The sequence below is a fragment of the Salvia splendens genome, chromosome 13, assembly GCF_004379255.2.
Source record: "Salvia splendens isolate huo1 chromosome 13, SspV2, whole genome shotgun sequence".
Taxonomy (NCBI): domain Eukaryota; kingdom Viridiplantae; phylum Streptophyta; class Magnoliopsida; order Lamiales; family Lamiaceae; genus Salvia; species Salvia splendens.
Window position 1 is genome coordinate 21,767,772 of NC_056044.1, and position 13,784 is coordinate 21,781,555.

A 13,784-nucleotide genomic window follows, 5' to 3' on the forward strand; every position below is an offset into this window, starting at 1 on the left:
GGTCAGAGAGGTATCCGAACAGGCGGGCATGGTTATTCACGGCATTTCAGAATGTCCCAAGACATGCCAGGGTCATCACAAGCCGGAAATGAAGAAAATGTTAATTCAGATGACAACATAGATTTGGATACATTAATCGACAATTTTGCTGGTGAGCCCGAAATGCAAAATCCACCAACACCAGATCCCTCTAGTTGGTTTCCTACCTGGTCGGACGCGCCACAGTCTAGTTGGGTGACTCCATTTGATAGAGTTGGGCTACCATGGAAGCCTACTACACAGGATTCATTCTTCTCAGATGTCCATATCGTGCATTCTCCAACAAATGATGATGATGATGATGTTGCTGCTGCTGATGATGATGTTGCTGCTGATGATGATGATGATGATGATGTTGATGCCGATGCTGATGTTGCTCCTAGGAGTAGTGCCTACATAGAGCGCCCCATGAGGAGAGAACATATTGACTCTCCTAGAAGTAGTGTCCAACTTGATCGGCCTAGTAGTAGTTCACATACATCCCGTCCCGATAAGGAACGCTCCAGGCTAAGTTTGTCGCAGACAATTTTGGGCATGTTCCCACGTAGAAGGTCTAGCCGTGACAACAGAGGAAAAGGCCCGAGTAAATATACACCATCGTCCTTTAAGTAGAATGTTAGCTTATTACTTGTTGATTGATCTGAGATGTACTGTTTTTTTATTACATGTTGATTGATCTGAGATGTACTATTTATTTATTACAGGTGGATTGATCTGAGATGTACTGTTTATTTATTACAGGTGGATTGATCAATAAATAAAGTAAACTCTGTCGAATTTTTTTCTAACAATATTACTTAAGAATGTAATTTTAGTCTTAAACATGGTTCAAACACATAATAAAATTCAAGCCTCAATCACGATTCTCAAATATAATATGACTACACAACACGTCCTACAGTGCACTTTCTTCTATTGTGGCCGGTCTCTCCACAAAGGCGGCATCGAGGATGAGCTCTTGGCGCATAATAAATGATTTTGCACGAGGGGGATCATAAGCAACACTCAAACTTGGGAGCTGAATAATTTTCCCATCCCAATATAAACTCACAAACACCATCAAACCTGCAAAATAAGTACGACAAAACATCATATACTCTAAATTCAACCAAATTCAACAAAAAAATTTCAAACCATGAACCCTAAATCTTATACCCAACTAAAAATATACCAATAATAATCGAAACTAAGGGTAGAAAGTTACCTAACAACACTTCAAATTGGAATGAGAGCAGCTAAATGTCGGATTAGGGTTTGATTTTTGCTGGGTCGGAAGAATGGGGCGACGAAGGCAGAAGCAGCCTCCAATGGTTTTCGCGTTCTGGACTGATTTTGTATCCAAGGGAGACGCGCTGATGTATAATTCAAGTGAAACACGCATGAGCAATTCGCGTGTATCAAGTAAAACACGCGTGAGCAATTCGCGTGTATCAAGTGAAACACGCGTGAGCAATTTGCGTGTATAAATTAAGACACGCATGAGCAAATCGCGTGTTTAATATTGATACACGCGTGAGCTTCTCGCGTCTTTCCCCTCTCTGGAAATTTTTTTTTTGGGTACAAACGACGGATACTAACTCCCCAGAGGTACTTTCGTGGAATTTGTCCCACGATCCCCTATCATCCAAATTTATCCCTAAACCTGAAATCTTTCCATTCAGATTGTGTTTCGTTGCCCCCAATTTTGTAAAATTAATTTTCAAATCTGTAAATGATGCTTTTGAAAAAATCTGAAATATAGGATTAGAATACTGTAAAATCAATTACTCCTATGATCTATTGAAAATATCAGTCCAAAATTGACACATTTATTTTATGTTCTCTGCCACAGAGTTATTTGTATATGAAGCTCCATAAATGGATCGATCGCATTATGTGGAGGCGGGGAGTTTGGAGTCATCATTTGTTCAAATGATCGACGATCACAATCGTGCGGCGAATGAGCTGCGGGAACGAACTGGTTAGTCACCAATTAAATTATGGATTTCACAACATATGTAAGTGTGTTTGATTCTGTAACATATTTGCTTGTGTTGGAAATTGTGGTTGGCTTTGGGGTTTAAACTTGAGATGATTTTCCAGTTCAGTTGGTATTTGCTATTGAAGGAATTTACGGTTGGTTTTGGGGATCATTTTGATTTAAATTTAAAGTTGAATTGGTATTTCCATATCATGCTTGATTTTGGATGAATGCGTTTACTTTTGTGGGGAACTTTGATTATCTTTCAAGTTGAATTGATACTTGCTTTTGCTGGATAAATATAGAGAGAGCGAAAAAAGAAGCTCTTCGGAATGCAATACGTGTGGCAGATCAGCTTATGAAGGTCGTTGATGGTGGTGTGCACAATATCTTCATAAATGAGAAGCGGATCAAGGTGGAAATTCAAGCATTGTCAGCAACTATCATGCGTTTCTCAAAGCAGACTGATCAGTGGCTCGCAGTGTCTCGTGCTATCAACACCGCTGTCAAGGTTAGTGTGCTAATGGTTTCTACCTTGCTTCTTGGCTCGCCATTTGATGTATTCTTGTCCTACTGCATTTTATAAATACACGCTGGTTCTTGCAATCGAGCCGTTTAGTTATAAATGGTTACTGATTGCTAGTTCATGTTAATGTGTAGCTTCGAGATCAACTTCAAGCCTATATCCATCTCTTGAATTTAGATTTGAAGTTTATTTTACCAAAACTGAGATTTCTCCTTAAATTCAGTACATTGGGCTTGTAAGATACAGTTATTTGAGTTGTTGAGTTATAAAGAGTGATCAAAATAGTTGCAGCCTTGTGATCAACTTCAGGCTGATATCTAATTCTTGTACATGTTGTTTTTCCAGAGCTGAAATTTCTTGTCAAAAATCAGTACATGTTATTACATATTTTAACTCGATGGAAAGGATCAAGCACATTGGCTTTAATGTATTTTTTTGATGCCATAGTCTTTCTCTTGGTTCGACTTAGAAGGTTTTTAGCTTCAAACATGACTGCACGTTTGTGCAACAGGAAATTGGAGATTTTGAGAACTGGATGAAGACAATGGAGCTCGACTGTAAAAGCATTAGTGCTGCTATCTGTAACATTCACCAAACATGACCTTCAATGCTGGATCTCGTTGCATCAATGACTATGACAATTCCTGCCCCATTCATTGCTTCGTCACCGCCCCCCTGCAGCAACAAGCATATCCGAGATCGGAAGGCGATTCCCAAAAATTGATGATCAAGTTGGAACAAATACTAGTCAGCTGCATTTTGGTTGTTCTCAGAGCAAGTTGTGCTTCTTCTCAAAGCCGGCTCATTCAGTCCCCAACAAATTTGAAGGCCGATTCTCATTTCTGATCAGTATCTAACATTCTCCATGGTTTCTATCTCTCTAATTTTTTTAATAGGCTTAGAATAATGATGTGATGACTCCGATCTATCCGGTTGTCCTTGTCCGCAACCTATAAATTTATGTTCATTTAACTGAGTATAAAAAATTGAAAAATCATTCCATTTATAATTAAATTAAAACCAGAAAATGAAATGATCCAAAAGAGGGAAATAAAAGCGATACGAAAACAGTTAGAAAAACGAATTGAGAATAGCAAAAACAAAAAAAAATGGAAGGAGTTGATAAATAATCTTCGTCAAAATAGAAAAACACTCTCGGGATCCGGATCCGTATTTGACTCGAACCGCCCGGTTCGGTAACTCAATCCACGACCGCTACTTGCTAGGGCTCAATTCCAGGTTGCATTTCGTCGTCCCATTTTTTTTTATTTTTTTTAAATCTCGAATAATCAGAGAAAATTGATAATACTGTGAATGTTTGATGATTGCTATGTGAAGCTGCGGCAATGGAGCGATCGCATCATGTGGAAGCGGGGAGTCTCGAAGCTTCTCTGCTTCAAATGGTCAGCGATCACAATCATGCCGCGATTGAACTGCGGGAACGAACTGGTCAGTTTAATCACACTCAGTTTATTTCGATTACTATTAGTGTGCTTAGTTTTACCTTCTTCGTGTATGTGATGAATATCTATGATTAATTTTGTAGCTTTTACCCTACACTTTCAAGTCGAATTGATATTTGTTTCTGTTGGAAATTATGGTTAACTTTTTGGAGTTTGATCTTTAATTAGCGTTTTAGTATTTGGTTGTGCTGCAAAATGATGATTGATATTGGATTTTGAACCTTTCAAGTTGCGTTTTTACTTGTTTAGGGGAATTGTGGTTAACTTTCAAGCAGAATTTCTGCAATTTTACTATTTTGGCGTTTTAACTTTTGGGGATGATTGTGATTAACTTTCAAACTGAATTTCTTATTTGCTCTTCTGCTGGATAAAATCTAGAGAAAGCAAAGAAAGACGCTATTCAGACTGCAATACGTGTGTCGGATCTGCTGGTTAAATCCGTTGATGGTGGGGTGCGTGAGGTCTTCATCAATGAGGAGCGAATTGATAAGGAAATTCAAGCATTGACAGCAAGTATCACGCGATTCTCAAAGCAGAACGATCAGTGGCTTGCAGCATCTCATGCTCTAAACACCGCTGTCAAGGTTAGTAAGCAAGTTGTTTCTACATATGCTTCTTGGCTTGTTGTTTGTGGTTTTATTCGTACAAATACACATTGATTCTTGCAATGTGTATCTTGATTTGAGTTGATTAGTTGTTTAGAATGAGTTAAAATGATTTTTCTTTTTGCCTTTTCCTTCTTTGCTGGTTGGAATGTGTATCTTCATTTACACTGTACCTAGCCTGGTGTAAGTGTTCTTGTTGGATGTAAAAATTTAGACTTGATTGGTAAGATCCTGCATTGATTTTTCTTTTTGCCTTTTCCTTCTTGGCTGGTTGGAATGTGTATCTTCATTTACACTGTACCTAGTCCTAGTGTAAGTGTTCTTGTTGGATGTAAAAGTTAAGACTTGATTGGTAAGATCCTGCATAATGGCCTTCACGTGTTGTTTGGTATCGCGTGATAGATTCACATTTTACAAATAGCGTCCATGGGGTGACAAATTTTAGCCAGGGAAATCAAGATTTGACTCTCTGCAGAGGATTTTGGGAGTTGTTTGAAAAGGGTTTTAGCTTGAAACTACTAACATTTTGCATTTACTTCAACCAGTTGTTGGAATTTTCTGAGAATCAAAACTGAAACTTGAGCGTGTGAACAGGAAATTGGAGATTTTGAGAACTGGATGAAGACAATGGAGCTCGATTGTAAAAGTATTAGTGCAGCAATCTGTAACATTTACCAAACATGATGTATTATTTGATTGCATCATTTTCCTTAACTCCACGAGTGTAAGAAACATACATCCTTGAAGAGGAGAAAAAAGAAAAAAAGAATGAATTTCTCATACAAAAATTTATGTGTGGCAATCAATCCATTTTATATTACAGTGTCAGGTTCTCTCAATTTGAGCTCCCAATCATCAGGATTTCATGATACTCTTGAACCAGGTTGATGTTGACGAAGAAGCTTGAATAGTTTATGCCCCGAGCTTTGTATTCTTGTCAAGAAATGACCTGAACTTTCCTTTACCTTTTAAAATACCTCAAAATTTTTTACTGAAAGATTCAGTTTCGGTCCTGACCCAAGAACTCAATGTCAAATTGTCAAGAATTTAGTATCAAATGTGTTCACCAATAATCACCACATGAGCACTGGTTATCCACAAAGCGATGAAAGCGGTTGTTATCTCTCACTATAATCTCTCTGACAACAATTCTTGATATAAACTTCATAGCACTGTGACAATCCACACAGATCCTAAGATTCTTGGTGATCCTTATAGGAACTCCCGGAGGGAGCGCGATGAGGCCAAAAGCAAGTGCGAGCTTCTCACTGTGGTACCACACCTCCGACTCCTTTTCCTCGTCCTCCAAGTCGTACAGAGCCATCTTTGTGTCAGGTACGTAACCAGCAGCCTTGAGGTCGCGCTTCAGTTTACCTAGCATCGCTTGAATCTCAGCGTTTCGACTATGTGATGCATCCTTTGCTTGAAAGACATGGACATCGTTCTTCACAGATATCCAACTGCATCCTGCCCCTTTCTTGATCCCCACCTCCTTCATCTCCTCCCTCACCACGTTGGCCTCGTCCCACCTCCCCGCTGCAGCAAGCATGTTCGAGAGGACAACGTGGTTCCCCGAGTCTTGAGGGTCGAGTTTGAATAGATTCTCAGCTGCAATCTTGCCTAGCTCTGGCTTGCCATGCATTTTACAAGCATTTAGTAGAGCTCCCCATATAGAGATTGTAGGTTTAACTCTCATCTCCTTGATGGCTTGATAGGCTCGTTCGACCAGCCCAGCCCGGCCTAGCATATCCACCACGCACGCATAATGCTCTGCCCTAGGCTCAATGCCATGCTTCTCCCTCATGGAGTTGAACACCTTCATCCCGACCTCCACCATCCCCCCTCTACTGCAAGCACTCAACACACACACGAAGGTGACATAGTTAGGCACCAAGCCTTCCGAGTCCCTCCTCTCGATCATCTCCCTGAACATCCCTAACGCCATGTCTGCACGCCCTTGATGAGCGTATCCACCAATCAACGTGTTCCAACACACCAAGTTCCTCCTAGGCAGCGCAAAAAATACCCTCTCACAATCCTCGATACTCCCACACTTCCCATACATGTCCACCAATGCGCTCCCCACGAATATATTGTCATCAACACAAGCCTTCACTGCTAAACCATGAGCCAGTCTACCTGTCTCAAGCGCAGCCAGGCTTGCGCACGCACTGAGCACACTCGAGACCATGAAGTCCGTAGGCTCAACTCCCGCCCTTCGTATCTTCAGAAACAAGGCGCAAGCCATCTCTCCCATATCATTTTGTTCAAACACAGCCAACATTGAACCCCAAGAAACCTTATTCCGCTCGCTCATCTTCTCAAACACTTTCTCTGAGAAGCCAACTTCGCCACATTTCCCATAGAAGTCGACCAGCCCGTTTCCCACGGAGACGTCACCTTCATGCCCCCCTTTGATCAGATATCCGTGCAACTGCCGCCCTTGAGCCAAGAATCGTCCATCCGAGCACGCATTCAAGAAAGCACAGAAGGAAATTGAATTCGAAGCAGCCTCGTCGCTGCGGAGGAGCTCCAGAAACCTAAAAATCCCCTCACGCGGCTTTCCGTTTAATACCGAATTCGAAATGCTCGCGTTCCACATGGCTATGTTTCTGTGCGACATTTGATCAAACAGTTTGTCCGCATCGAATAAAAGCCTCGTCTTGCTGTACATGTCGAACGCGCTGCAACCGACGAACGCGTCGCCGATCAGGAGCAGCTTCACCGCGAGGGCGTGGAGCTGCTTCCCGAGGAGCGGCGCGTGGAGCCCCGCCGCCGCTTTGAACAAGCAAGGGAAGGTGAAATCGTTTGGCTGGAGGCCGTCGCGGCGCATTGTGGCGAAAGTGGAGATGGCGGAGGGGTAATGGCCGTTCCCGACATCGCCGGCGATGAGGGAGGTCCAAGTGACGACGGAGCGGAATTCGGGGCTTGTGAGGGAGAGGACCGCTCGGGCCGAATCGGGCATATCGAGTTTGGAATACATGTGGATGAGGTGATTGGATAGGAATGCTTCTAGGGCTACGCCTAGGGTTTTGACGATTCGAGCGTGGGCTGCTCGGCCGAGGCGTGGGGATTGGGCAGAGACGGCGGATTCCACCAGCGTCGCCAACGATTTGGGGCTGAGGAATGACATTTGATATCTGATTTAGCTGTCGCACTATTTCTCATTTAATCGGCAATAGTTAGTGATTTAGGAGGGCTGAGTTGAAGTGTGCTATAAAGTAGTAGGAATTTTGATGTTTGCAGCGTCAGCCGCCATTGATGGAGGTTGAAGAGAGGGAGGGAAGTAATTTTTCATTTTTTGAAATAAAAAAATTATGCTTTTTCATTGAATATATTTATTCATTGGGCTCAATAGCCCAATTTACTCTTAATTGGGCTCGAACCTCAAAAACAACATTACGAAATCGAATTGGTGTAACGTTTTCTGAAATGTAAGAGCAAAAAATAGCTCGATCAGATAAACAACTATGGCGTCTTGAATGTCAATCATAATCCCTCCACAATTTCAGTAGCAATGGCGGTTTCCTTGCTGCGAAACCCCTTTTATCCACCGTGGATTACATCGCTATTACCAAGAGGCTGCTCGCCAAACTCCTACAGTTTCAAGCCCCTCAGAGTTACATCTTTCAGCTTCTCCACCTCCGCCGCTGCCGACGAAGAAGTTGGGTCGTCGGACATAGCCCCAAAATGGGAATCTATTCGCAAGAAGAAAGTGGTTATGCGCGTTGGCTACGTGGGGTCCGATTACAGAGGTTTGTGCAGGTGTGTGTGTTTTCAGTCATTCTAGTTAGTTTGTTCATTTTGTTTTTGTTGAGCTCTATGTTTCTGATTTTTGGGTTTTGTGCTGATGTTGTTGCAGTATTGCAAATTCAGAGGAGTGAACCTGATATATTAAGTGAGATGCTTCTCTTTCTTCTTTTGTGTTTTTTTTTTTATTTTTTGTTTTTTCCTTTCTTTTATTTTGTTGATTGTTAGCACTAATTGTGGGGAAAGATTTGCTTTTTTAATATTGGTGTTGAGACCTCATAGTTGAAGAATTCATTTATGTGCTGTGAATTTGGAAGAAGATTTTGAAGTTAGGATTATGCGAATGTGTTTTCTTGTTTTAAAGTGTAATAGAACTTGTTTCTTCCTCTAACATTGGGAGAAAATGCTGTTGTGTTTGCTGAAAGATTTTGCTTTATTTTATGGTTTATACTTTATATGCGTTTGTTCGACACTGATAAAATACTGATCATTATCAGTTTTGACTTTCTTTGCTCCTTCTCTCCTTGTATTTCTGGAAAGCCATTGTCTTTGGTTGCTTGTTGCACTCAATATCAAACAAATTCTCGTGTATTATGAGTTGTTTGTCAGTGGATGCCATGGTTTTCTAAGTTATGGATATTGACACAGAAAATATCTCGCTAAATTTTATTTGAAATGGAGTGTGACGAATTTGATTATAATGATTAGTATAATCTGTCGGCATGAAGAGATGCTCATTTCTATGAATTCTCTGGTTCTCCAACCCCCCCAAAAAAACATCGACTGTATTTGAATTTGACACTACTTGAGGTGGAGAGTAAAAAGAAAGATTTCACTAAGCTCTGTGATCTTGTTATGTAGCCATTGAAGGTGAACTAGAAAAAGCTATTTTTAAAGTTGGCGGAATTAGAGAGAGTAATTTTGGGGATTTGAACAAAATTCGTTGGGCGCGAAGTAGCCGGACTGATAAAGGGGTAAGCTTAATTCACTATTGTAGGTTATCTTTGTAAGCTAGATTGTTGGCACATTCATTTGTCCTGTGGCTTCCCCAGATTCTGTAACCTTTGCACATTCAGGTTCATTCGCTGGCGACCATGATCGCTTTTAAAATGGAGATTCCAGAATTTGCTTGGAACAATGATCCGAATGGCGTTGCTCTTGCCAGATATGTTAACTCCCATCTTCCCGAAAATATAAGAGTCTTCAGCATCTTACCTTCACAAAGGTAAAGAATTCTCTATAAGGGTATTGTGACTTTGCATAATGCTTTTAACAAATATTCTTGGTGCTATTATTCTCTGTGCTTCCCTTCCTCCGGTTAGATCTTACTTATCTTGCAATAATAATAGACTGTTTCTATGTATCTGGCTAATTCACTTTAAAAATCTTCAAAATGTTAACCAACTTTTCAGGAGTTTTGATGCCCGAAGAGAATGTAGCATTCGTAAGTATTCCTATCTTCTCCCGGCTGAAGTTATTGGAGTAAAAGAAAATTGTACAGCTGATGAAATCGATCGTCATGTATCAGATTTTAATAATATACTGAATATTTTTGAGGTAAATCTAATGCATTTTAGATGTTTGGTTTTCTGCTGATAGATTTATTCGGAATATTCAGAATTACCATCTTAGCTTTAAGGCAGTTGAGAGATTGATCCTTGCAGTAATTTTGTATGTCTAGAGCTTCTCATAATTGTTCGAAGAAATGCCATTCCATTTACTCACAAATCACAATAGGATCTTCTTCTTGACTTGGGATTTAGAAACTAATATATATTTGTGGTTAGACCTAAGTTGATTCTCTATGATGTGAAGAAAGAAATAAAAGTGTCATTTTGATCCACAAGTTTGTGCCACTCTTTCGTTGTTTCAGGGTGACCATCCTTTTCACAATTATACTGTTAGATCTAAATACAGAAAACGCTCTCCTCGTAGAGTTTCTGTAAAGAATTATCCATCAAAGACGTCCAAGTTATCACCTGCACAGAGTGGCTCTGACTCGGAAGGAAGTGATGAGGAAGATATCAGCGAAGCTGATGAATCCTCCGCCACAAATTCTGGGGAAAGGGAGCACAACTCTCTCCTCTCCAACTCAGACAGGAACGCTGATGGAGACGAGGACACCTTGAAGGAACATGAAAATATTGTTGTTCCTGTACTTGCTCGGTGGCTAGACGAACCTGATGAGAACGACAGGATTGGTGCATCACATTTCAGAAAGATTTTCCAGTGCTGCTGTGGCGAATTAGAGCAGTTGTCCGGTGCTAGCTTCATTGAAATCTCCATCTGTGGAGAGTCATTCATGCTGCATCAGGTAATGATCTTTCTCCTTTTTCATATTTCGTTTTCGTTTCATTATATAAACTTGTGCTTGATGTGTTCTTATCGCACACATGATCAGATACGCAAAATGGTAGGGACTGCTATAGCTGTGAAACGCGAGTTGCTGCCAAGAGACATTCTGAGTATATCGTTGTCCAAGTTCTCGAGGATCGTCTTGCCTCTTGCCCCGTCAGAAGGTCTATTTTTGAGGAGCAATAGCTTTGCAATCCGAAACAGACCAGGCAATCTAAAGAGGCCGGAGATGAAGGCATTGGTCGAATCTGAGGAGATCCTCAAATCCGTCGATGATTTCTATCGTTCGGTGATGTTGCCTCAGATGTCCAAGTTTTTAGACCCTTCAAACTCCCCTTGGAAAGAATGGGTGCCGTTGTTAGATGCAAACACCGGTATCCCAGAGTCTCAACTGGACAATGTGAGAGTTGCTTGGAAGTTGTGGCACGAGAAGCTCGGGAGTCAAAGGAGGATGGCGGCCTAGCCTCGATTTATCGAAGTGGATCGGCCTATTATTTTTACTATCAAAGGTATCCCTCTGAGCATTTGTTTCGTCGCTTACACATTGTATGTTGCATTGACTAGACCTAGACCCAATTTATGAGATCGTCTCTCCATCATTTTGATACACTAGTAAATCATTTTCACATGTTGTAATGTCATTATTTATTCTTAGGAAGTGTTTTGGTTAAGCTTATTTTAAAGGGTCTGTAAGTTTCAGGAGCTTATAAGATATTTCGAGAGTATAAAATATACTATATGTATATTAAGAGTTCATAAATGTTGAAAATGTTTTGATAATTGAAGTCTATTTGAAGTTTTAAGGCGAATTGTAAGTTTGTGAGAGAAAATGAAAGAAATATAAAATTCGAAGTGTATATAGTATATTGAAAATAACAAAGCAAATTGGATGTGTTTTTCAGTACTTATAAGCTATAAGTTCACTTCATTCAAAAGCCCATAAATTTAATCTCCGATTTTTGTGAAAACTTTTCGGTTGTAAATAAAGGAAATAATCTTGATTTCCTCATCTTCTTTACTATAGAGTTGATTTTGGGTGTGTAGGGTACTAGAAGTTAGAATAGTGTTGTGGTGGCTTAGAAAAATATGATTTCAATATATTTGGGGTTTTTTCTTTTTTCTTTTGTTCTAGAATGAAACTTAGATTCCGTGTTTGTACTGAACTTTTTTTTATTTCGTGTTTGGGAGAGACGCATGACCCTCATGCGTCTCCTTTTAATGAAACGCATGACGATTATGCTTCTTTGTGCAAATCACCCGGTCGGGTGTTTTGCCACTTGCAATCTCACAATTCGAAAAAATTGAGAGACGCATGTCCCTCATGCGTCTCTCACAAAGACGCATAATCGTCATGCGTTTCATTAAATCGCCATGCGTTTCATTAAAAGGAGACGCATGAGGGTCATGCGTCTCTCCCAAACACGGAATAAAAAAAAGTTCAGTACAAACACGGAATCTAAGTTTCATTCTAGAACAAAAATAGAAAAAACTCAATATATTTGTGTTAGTAAGTGAAGTGGTAATGATTAGAATTGTATTTCTTGATATCCATAGGAGTGTCCACAATAGTCCGGAACAGTCACGCCACAGCCACAAAAAACTCTTCCGCTACATCATCACAACATAAAGTGAAAAAAAAATTAATTTTTTTTAAAGAAGACCGCCGCGGCGGAGGTGGTGGCTCACAATAGGCCGCCGTGGAACCTCTGAACCCACCGCCCCCTCCACACCGCATACGCGGCTCAGCCCCACCTGCCGCGGTGCCCCTTGTCCAGCAATAGAACGCCGCGGCGGGCCTATTGTGGACACTCTAAGGCCAAATCCAGCCAACTACCTGAATAAAAAAAAAGGTATATGATTGTGTATTGAGTATATAAATTACATAGATGTATAAATGTTTGAGTAATTTTAATTGTAGATTACTTGTTGTGTAGTTATGCCCATGCAACCATGAGCCACTCACTCATCGAGCTGGGAAAGAGAAGTCTGGAGTGAGCTAGACTCCAAAGCCAAGAAGTAGCCGTTGGAGAATCAGTTATAACCGATCATAAACAGCTGGAGGGTAGTTGAGTTTAGCTCTGTTGGTAACTTCTCATAAATTAGCTAGATGAATCAGTTTGCATTGCAATTGTAACACGCACAAAACACACACATTCAAGATAGATAGGATAGAGGAAGTAGAGAGCGCATCTTCTTGTAGAGTGACACCATTTCTTTCACCCTTGTTCAATAAACTCCTTCAAACTTCTCCGTGGACGTAGCCATCTTGCCGAACCACGTTAGCTCCCTCGTGTGCTCTAGTTTCTTGTTTGTTGAGTGCCTAGAATCGGTAGTTGAATCCTAACACTTCTCAACAAGAACAACCTAGAGGAGGATAAGCAGGAGCATGAGCATGAGCGTGGTGGGCATGTGGAGACGGGGCTTGGTGATGAGGAGGGGGAGGGGGAGGTTGATGCCGATTGATTTGTGAATCGATATTCCACTTCATGTCGTCTTCTTGTTCATCAGCGAGAGAAGGGGTATTACTAATTCCCAAGAGTCCAAGAAGCAACACAACATACACATTTCACATTTTTATTTGTTATTTTGCAGTGTTGCTTCAGAAATTAGTAACACATGCATTGCTTTTTATAGGAGGAGCTAATGTCCTATTTTTCCACTATTTTTATTTTAATTTCTTTCCATGTTTGGAAATTTTGAATCACAAAATAATTTAAATTTCTAAATATAAAATGAGATTAACATATTTGGGTTGCAACAATAGAATTTTGACTTATTTAGTAAAAAAATACATAACTCCCATTAATTAGTTTGTTGTGTTTGGTCAAATAAGTTTTCTGGTTAACAATATCCTATTATCACGTAATTTAATGACAAAAATTTAATTTCCCTAACAAATACAGAGATGTTTCCGTATTATATTGTTGAAAATCTTTGAATTTGTGATGAAACATAATTATTTCATTTTTTCTTACGAAAAAAAAAAGATAAAACTGGTTAACAAACACTAGCGAAGAGGATATGTTGGAATAGGAGCATTCCTTCAATCCCTGTTGATTATTTTTTATTATTTTAATAGTTTTAAT

General features: G+C 40.2%; 4 protein-coding genes across 6 annotated transcripts; 3 read left to right on the forward strand and 1 right to left on the reverse strand.

Annotated features, from left to right (window-relative positions):
* The first annotated feature begins 1,896 nt into the window (after window positions 1–1,896).
* LOC121761712 (biogenesis of lysosome-related organelles complex 1 subunit 1-like) lies at window positions 1,897–3,343 on the forward strand. The gene is made up of 3 exons (XM_042157343.1): window positions 1,897–1,999; window positions 2,305–2,510; window positions 3,037–3,343. Exons 1-3 carry the CDS (start codon window positions 1,897–1,899, stop codon window positions 3,124–3,126), a joined length of 399 nt encoding a protein of 132 aa, XP_042013277.1. The 3' UTR covers window positions 3,127–3,343.
* A 258-nt stretch (window positions 3,344–3,601) lies between these two features.
* On the forward strand, window positions 3,602–5,381 carry LOC121762107 (biogenesis of lysosome-related organelles complex 1 subunit 1-like). 2 transcript variants are annotated; one of them, XM_042157876.1, is made up of 4 exons: window positions 3,602–3,764; window positions 3,864–3,974; window positions 4,367–4,572; window positions 5,188–5,381. In XM_042157876.1, the coding sequence occupies exons 2-4, from the start codon at window positions 3,872–3,874 to the stop codon at window positions 5,275–5,277; spliced, it is 399 nt and encodes a 132-aa protein (XP_042013810.1). In that variant the 5' UTR covers window positions 3,602–3,764; window positions 3,864–3,871; the 3' UTR covers window positions 5,278–5,381. The 2 variants fall into 2 exon arrangements, with proteins under 2 accessions (XP_042013810.1, XP_042013811.1); XM_042157877.1 differs by lacking the exon at window positions 3,602–3,764 and having other exon boundaries at window positions 3,780–3,974.
* Window positions 5,264–7,905, reverse strand: LOC121762105 (pentatricopeptide repeat-containing protein At4g14850-like). The gene has a single exon (XM_042157874.1). It carries the CDS (start codon window positions 7,724–7,726, stop codon window positions 5,657–5,659), a length of 2,070 nt encoding a protein of 689 aa, XP_042013808.1. The 5' UTR covers window positions 7,727–7,905; the 3' UTR covers window positions 5,264–5,656.
* An 81-nt stretch (window positions 7,906–7,986) lies between these two features.
* Window positions 7,987–12,950, forward strand: LOC121762106 (putative tRNA pseudouridine synthase). 2 transcript variants are annotated; one of them, XR_006042162.1, is made up of 9 exons: window positions 7,987–8,348; window positions 8,456–8,491; window positions 9,205–9,317; window positions 9,420–9,568; window positions 9,756–9,900; window positions 10,217–10,657; window positions 10,745–11,207; window positions 12,253–12,548; window positions 12,633–12,950. XR_006042162.1 is itself a non-coding variant. In XM_042157875.1 (7 exons), the coding sequence occupies exons 1-7, from the start codon at window positions 8,111–8,113 to the stop codon at window positions 11,159–11,161; spliced, it is 1,539 nt and encodes a 512-aa protein (XP_042013809.1). In that variant the 5' UTR covers window positions 7,987–8,110; the 3' UTR covers window positions 11,162–11,458. The 2 variants fall into 2 exon arrangements, 1 of the variants encoding a protein (XP_042013809.1); XM_042157875.1 differs by lacking the exons at window positions 12,253–12,548; window positions 12,633–12,950 and having other exon boundaries at window positions 10,745–11,458.
* The last annotated feature ends 834 nt before the right edge of the window (window positions 12,951–13,784 follow it).

Coding starts and splice junctions, on each gene's coding strand:
- LOC121762107 (XM_042157876.1), top strand. CDS start 3,872: ATGGAGCGATCGCATCATGTGGAAGCGGGGAGTCTCGAAGCTTCTCTG. Junction 3,975..4,366: donor TGAACTGCGGGAACGAACTG/GTCAGTTTAATC, acceptor GATAAAATCTAG/AGAAAGCAAAGAAAGACGCT. Junction 4,573..5,187: donor CTCTAAACACCGCTGTCAAG/GTTAGTAAGCAA, acceptor GCGTGTGAACAG/GAAATTGGAGATTTTGAGAA.
- LOC121762105 (XM_042157874.1), bottom strand. CDS start 7,726: ATGTCATTCCTCAGCCCCAAATCGTTGGCGACGCTGGTGGAATCCGCC.
- LOC121762106 (XM_042157875.1), top strand. CDS start 8,111: ATGGCGGTTTCCTTGCTGCGAAACCCCTTTTATCCACCGTGGATTACA. Junction 9,901..10,216: donor ATATACTGAATATTTTTGAG/GTAAATCTAATG, acceptor TCGTTGTTTCAG/GGTGACCATCCTTTTCACAA. Junction 10,658..10,744: donor AGTCATTCATGCTGCATCAG/GTAATGATCTTT, acceptor ACACATGATCAG/ATACGCAAAATGGTAGGGAC.
- LOC121761712 (XM_042157343.1), top strand. CDS start 1,897: ATGGATCGATCGCATTATGTGGAGGCGGGGAGTTTGGAGTCATCATTT. Junction 2,000..2,304: donor TGAGCTGCGGGAACGAACTG/GTTAGTCACCAA, acceptor GGATAAATATAG/AGAGAGCGAAAAAAGAAGCT. Junction 2,511..3,036: donor CTATCAACACCGCTGTCAAG/GTTAGTGTGCTA, acceptor TTTGTGCAACAG/GAAATTGGAGATTTTGAGAA.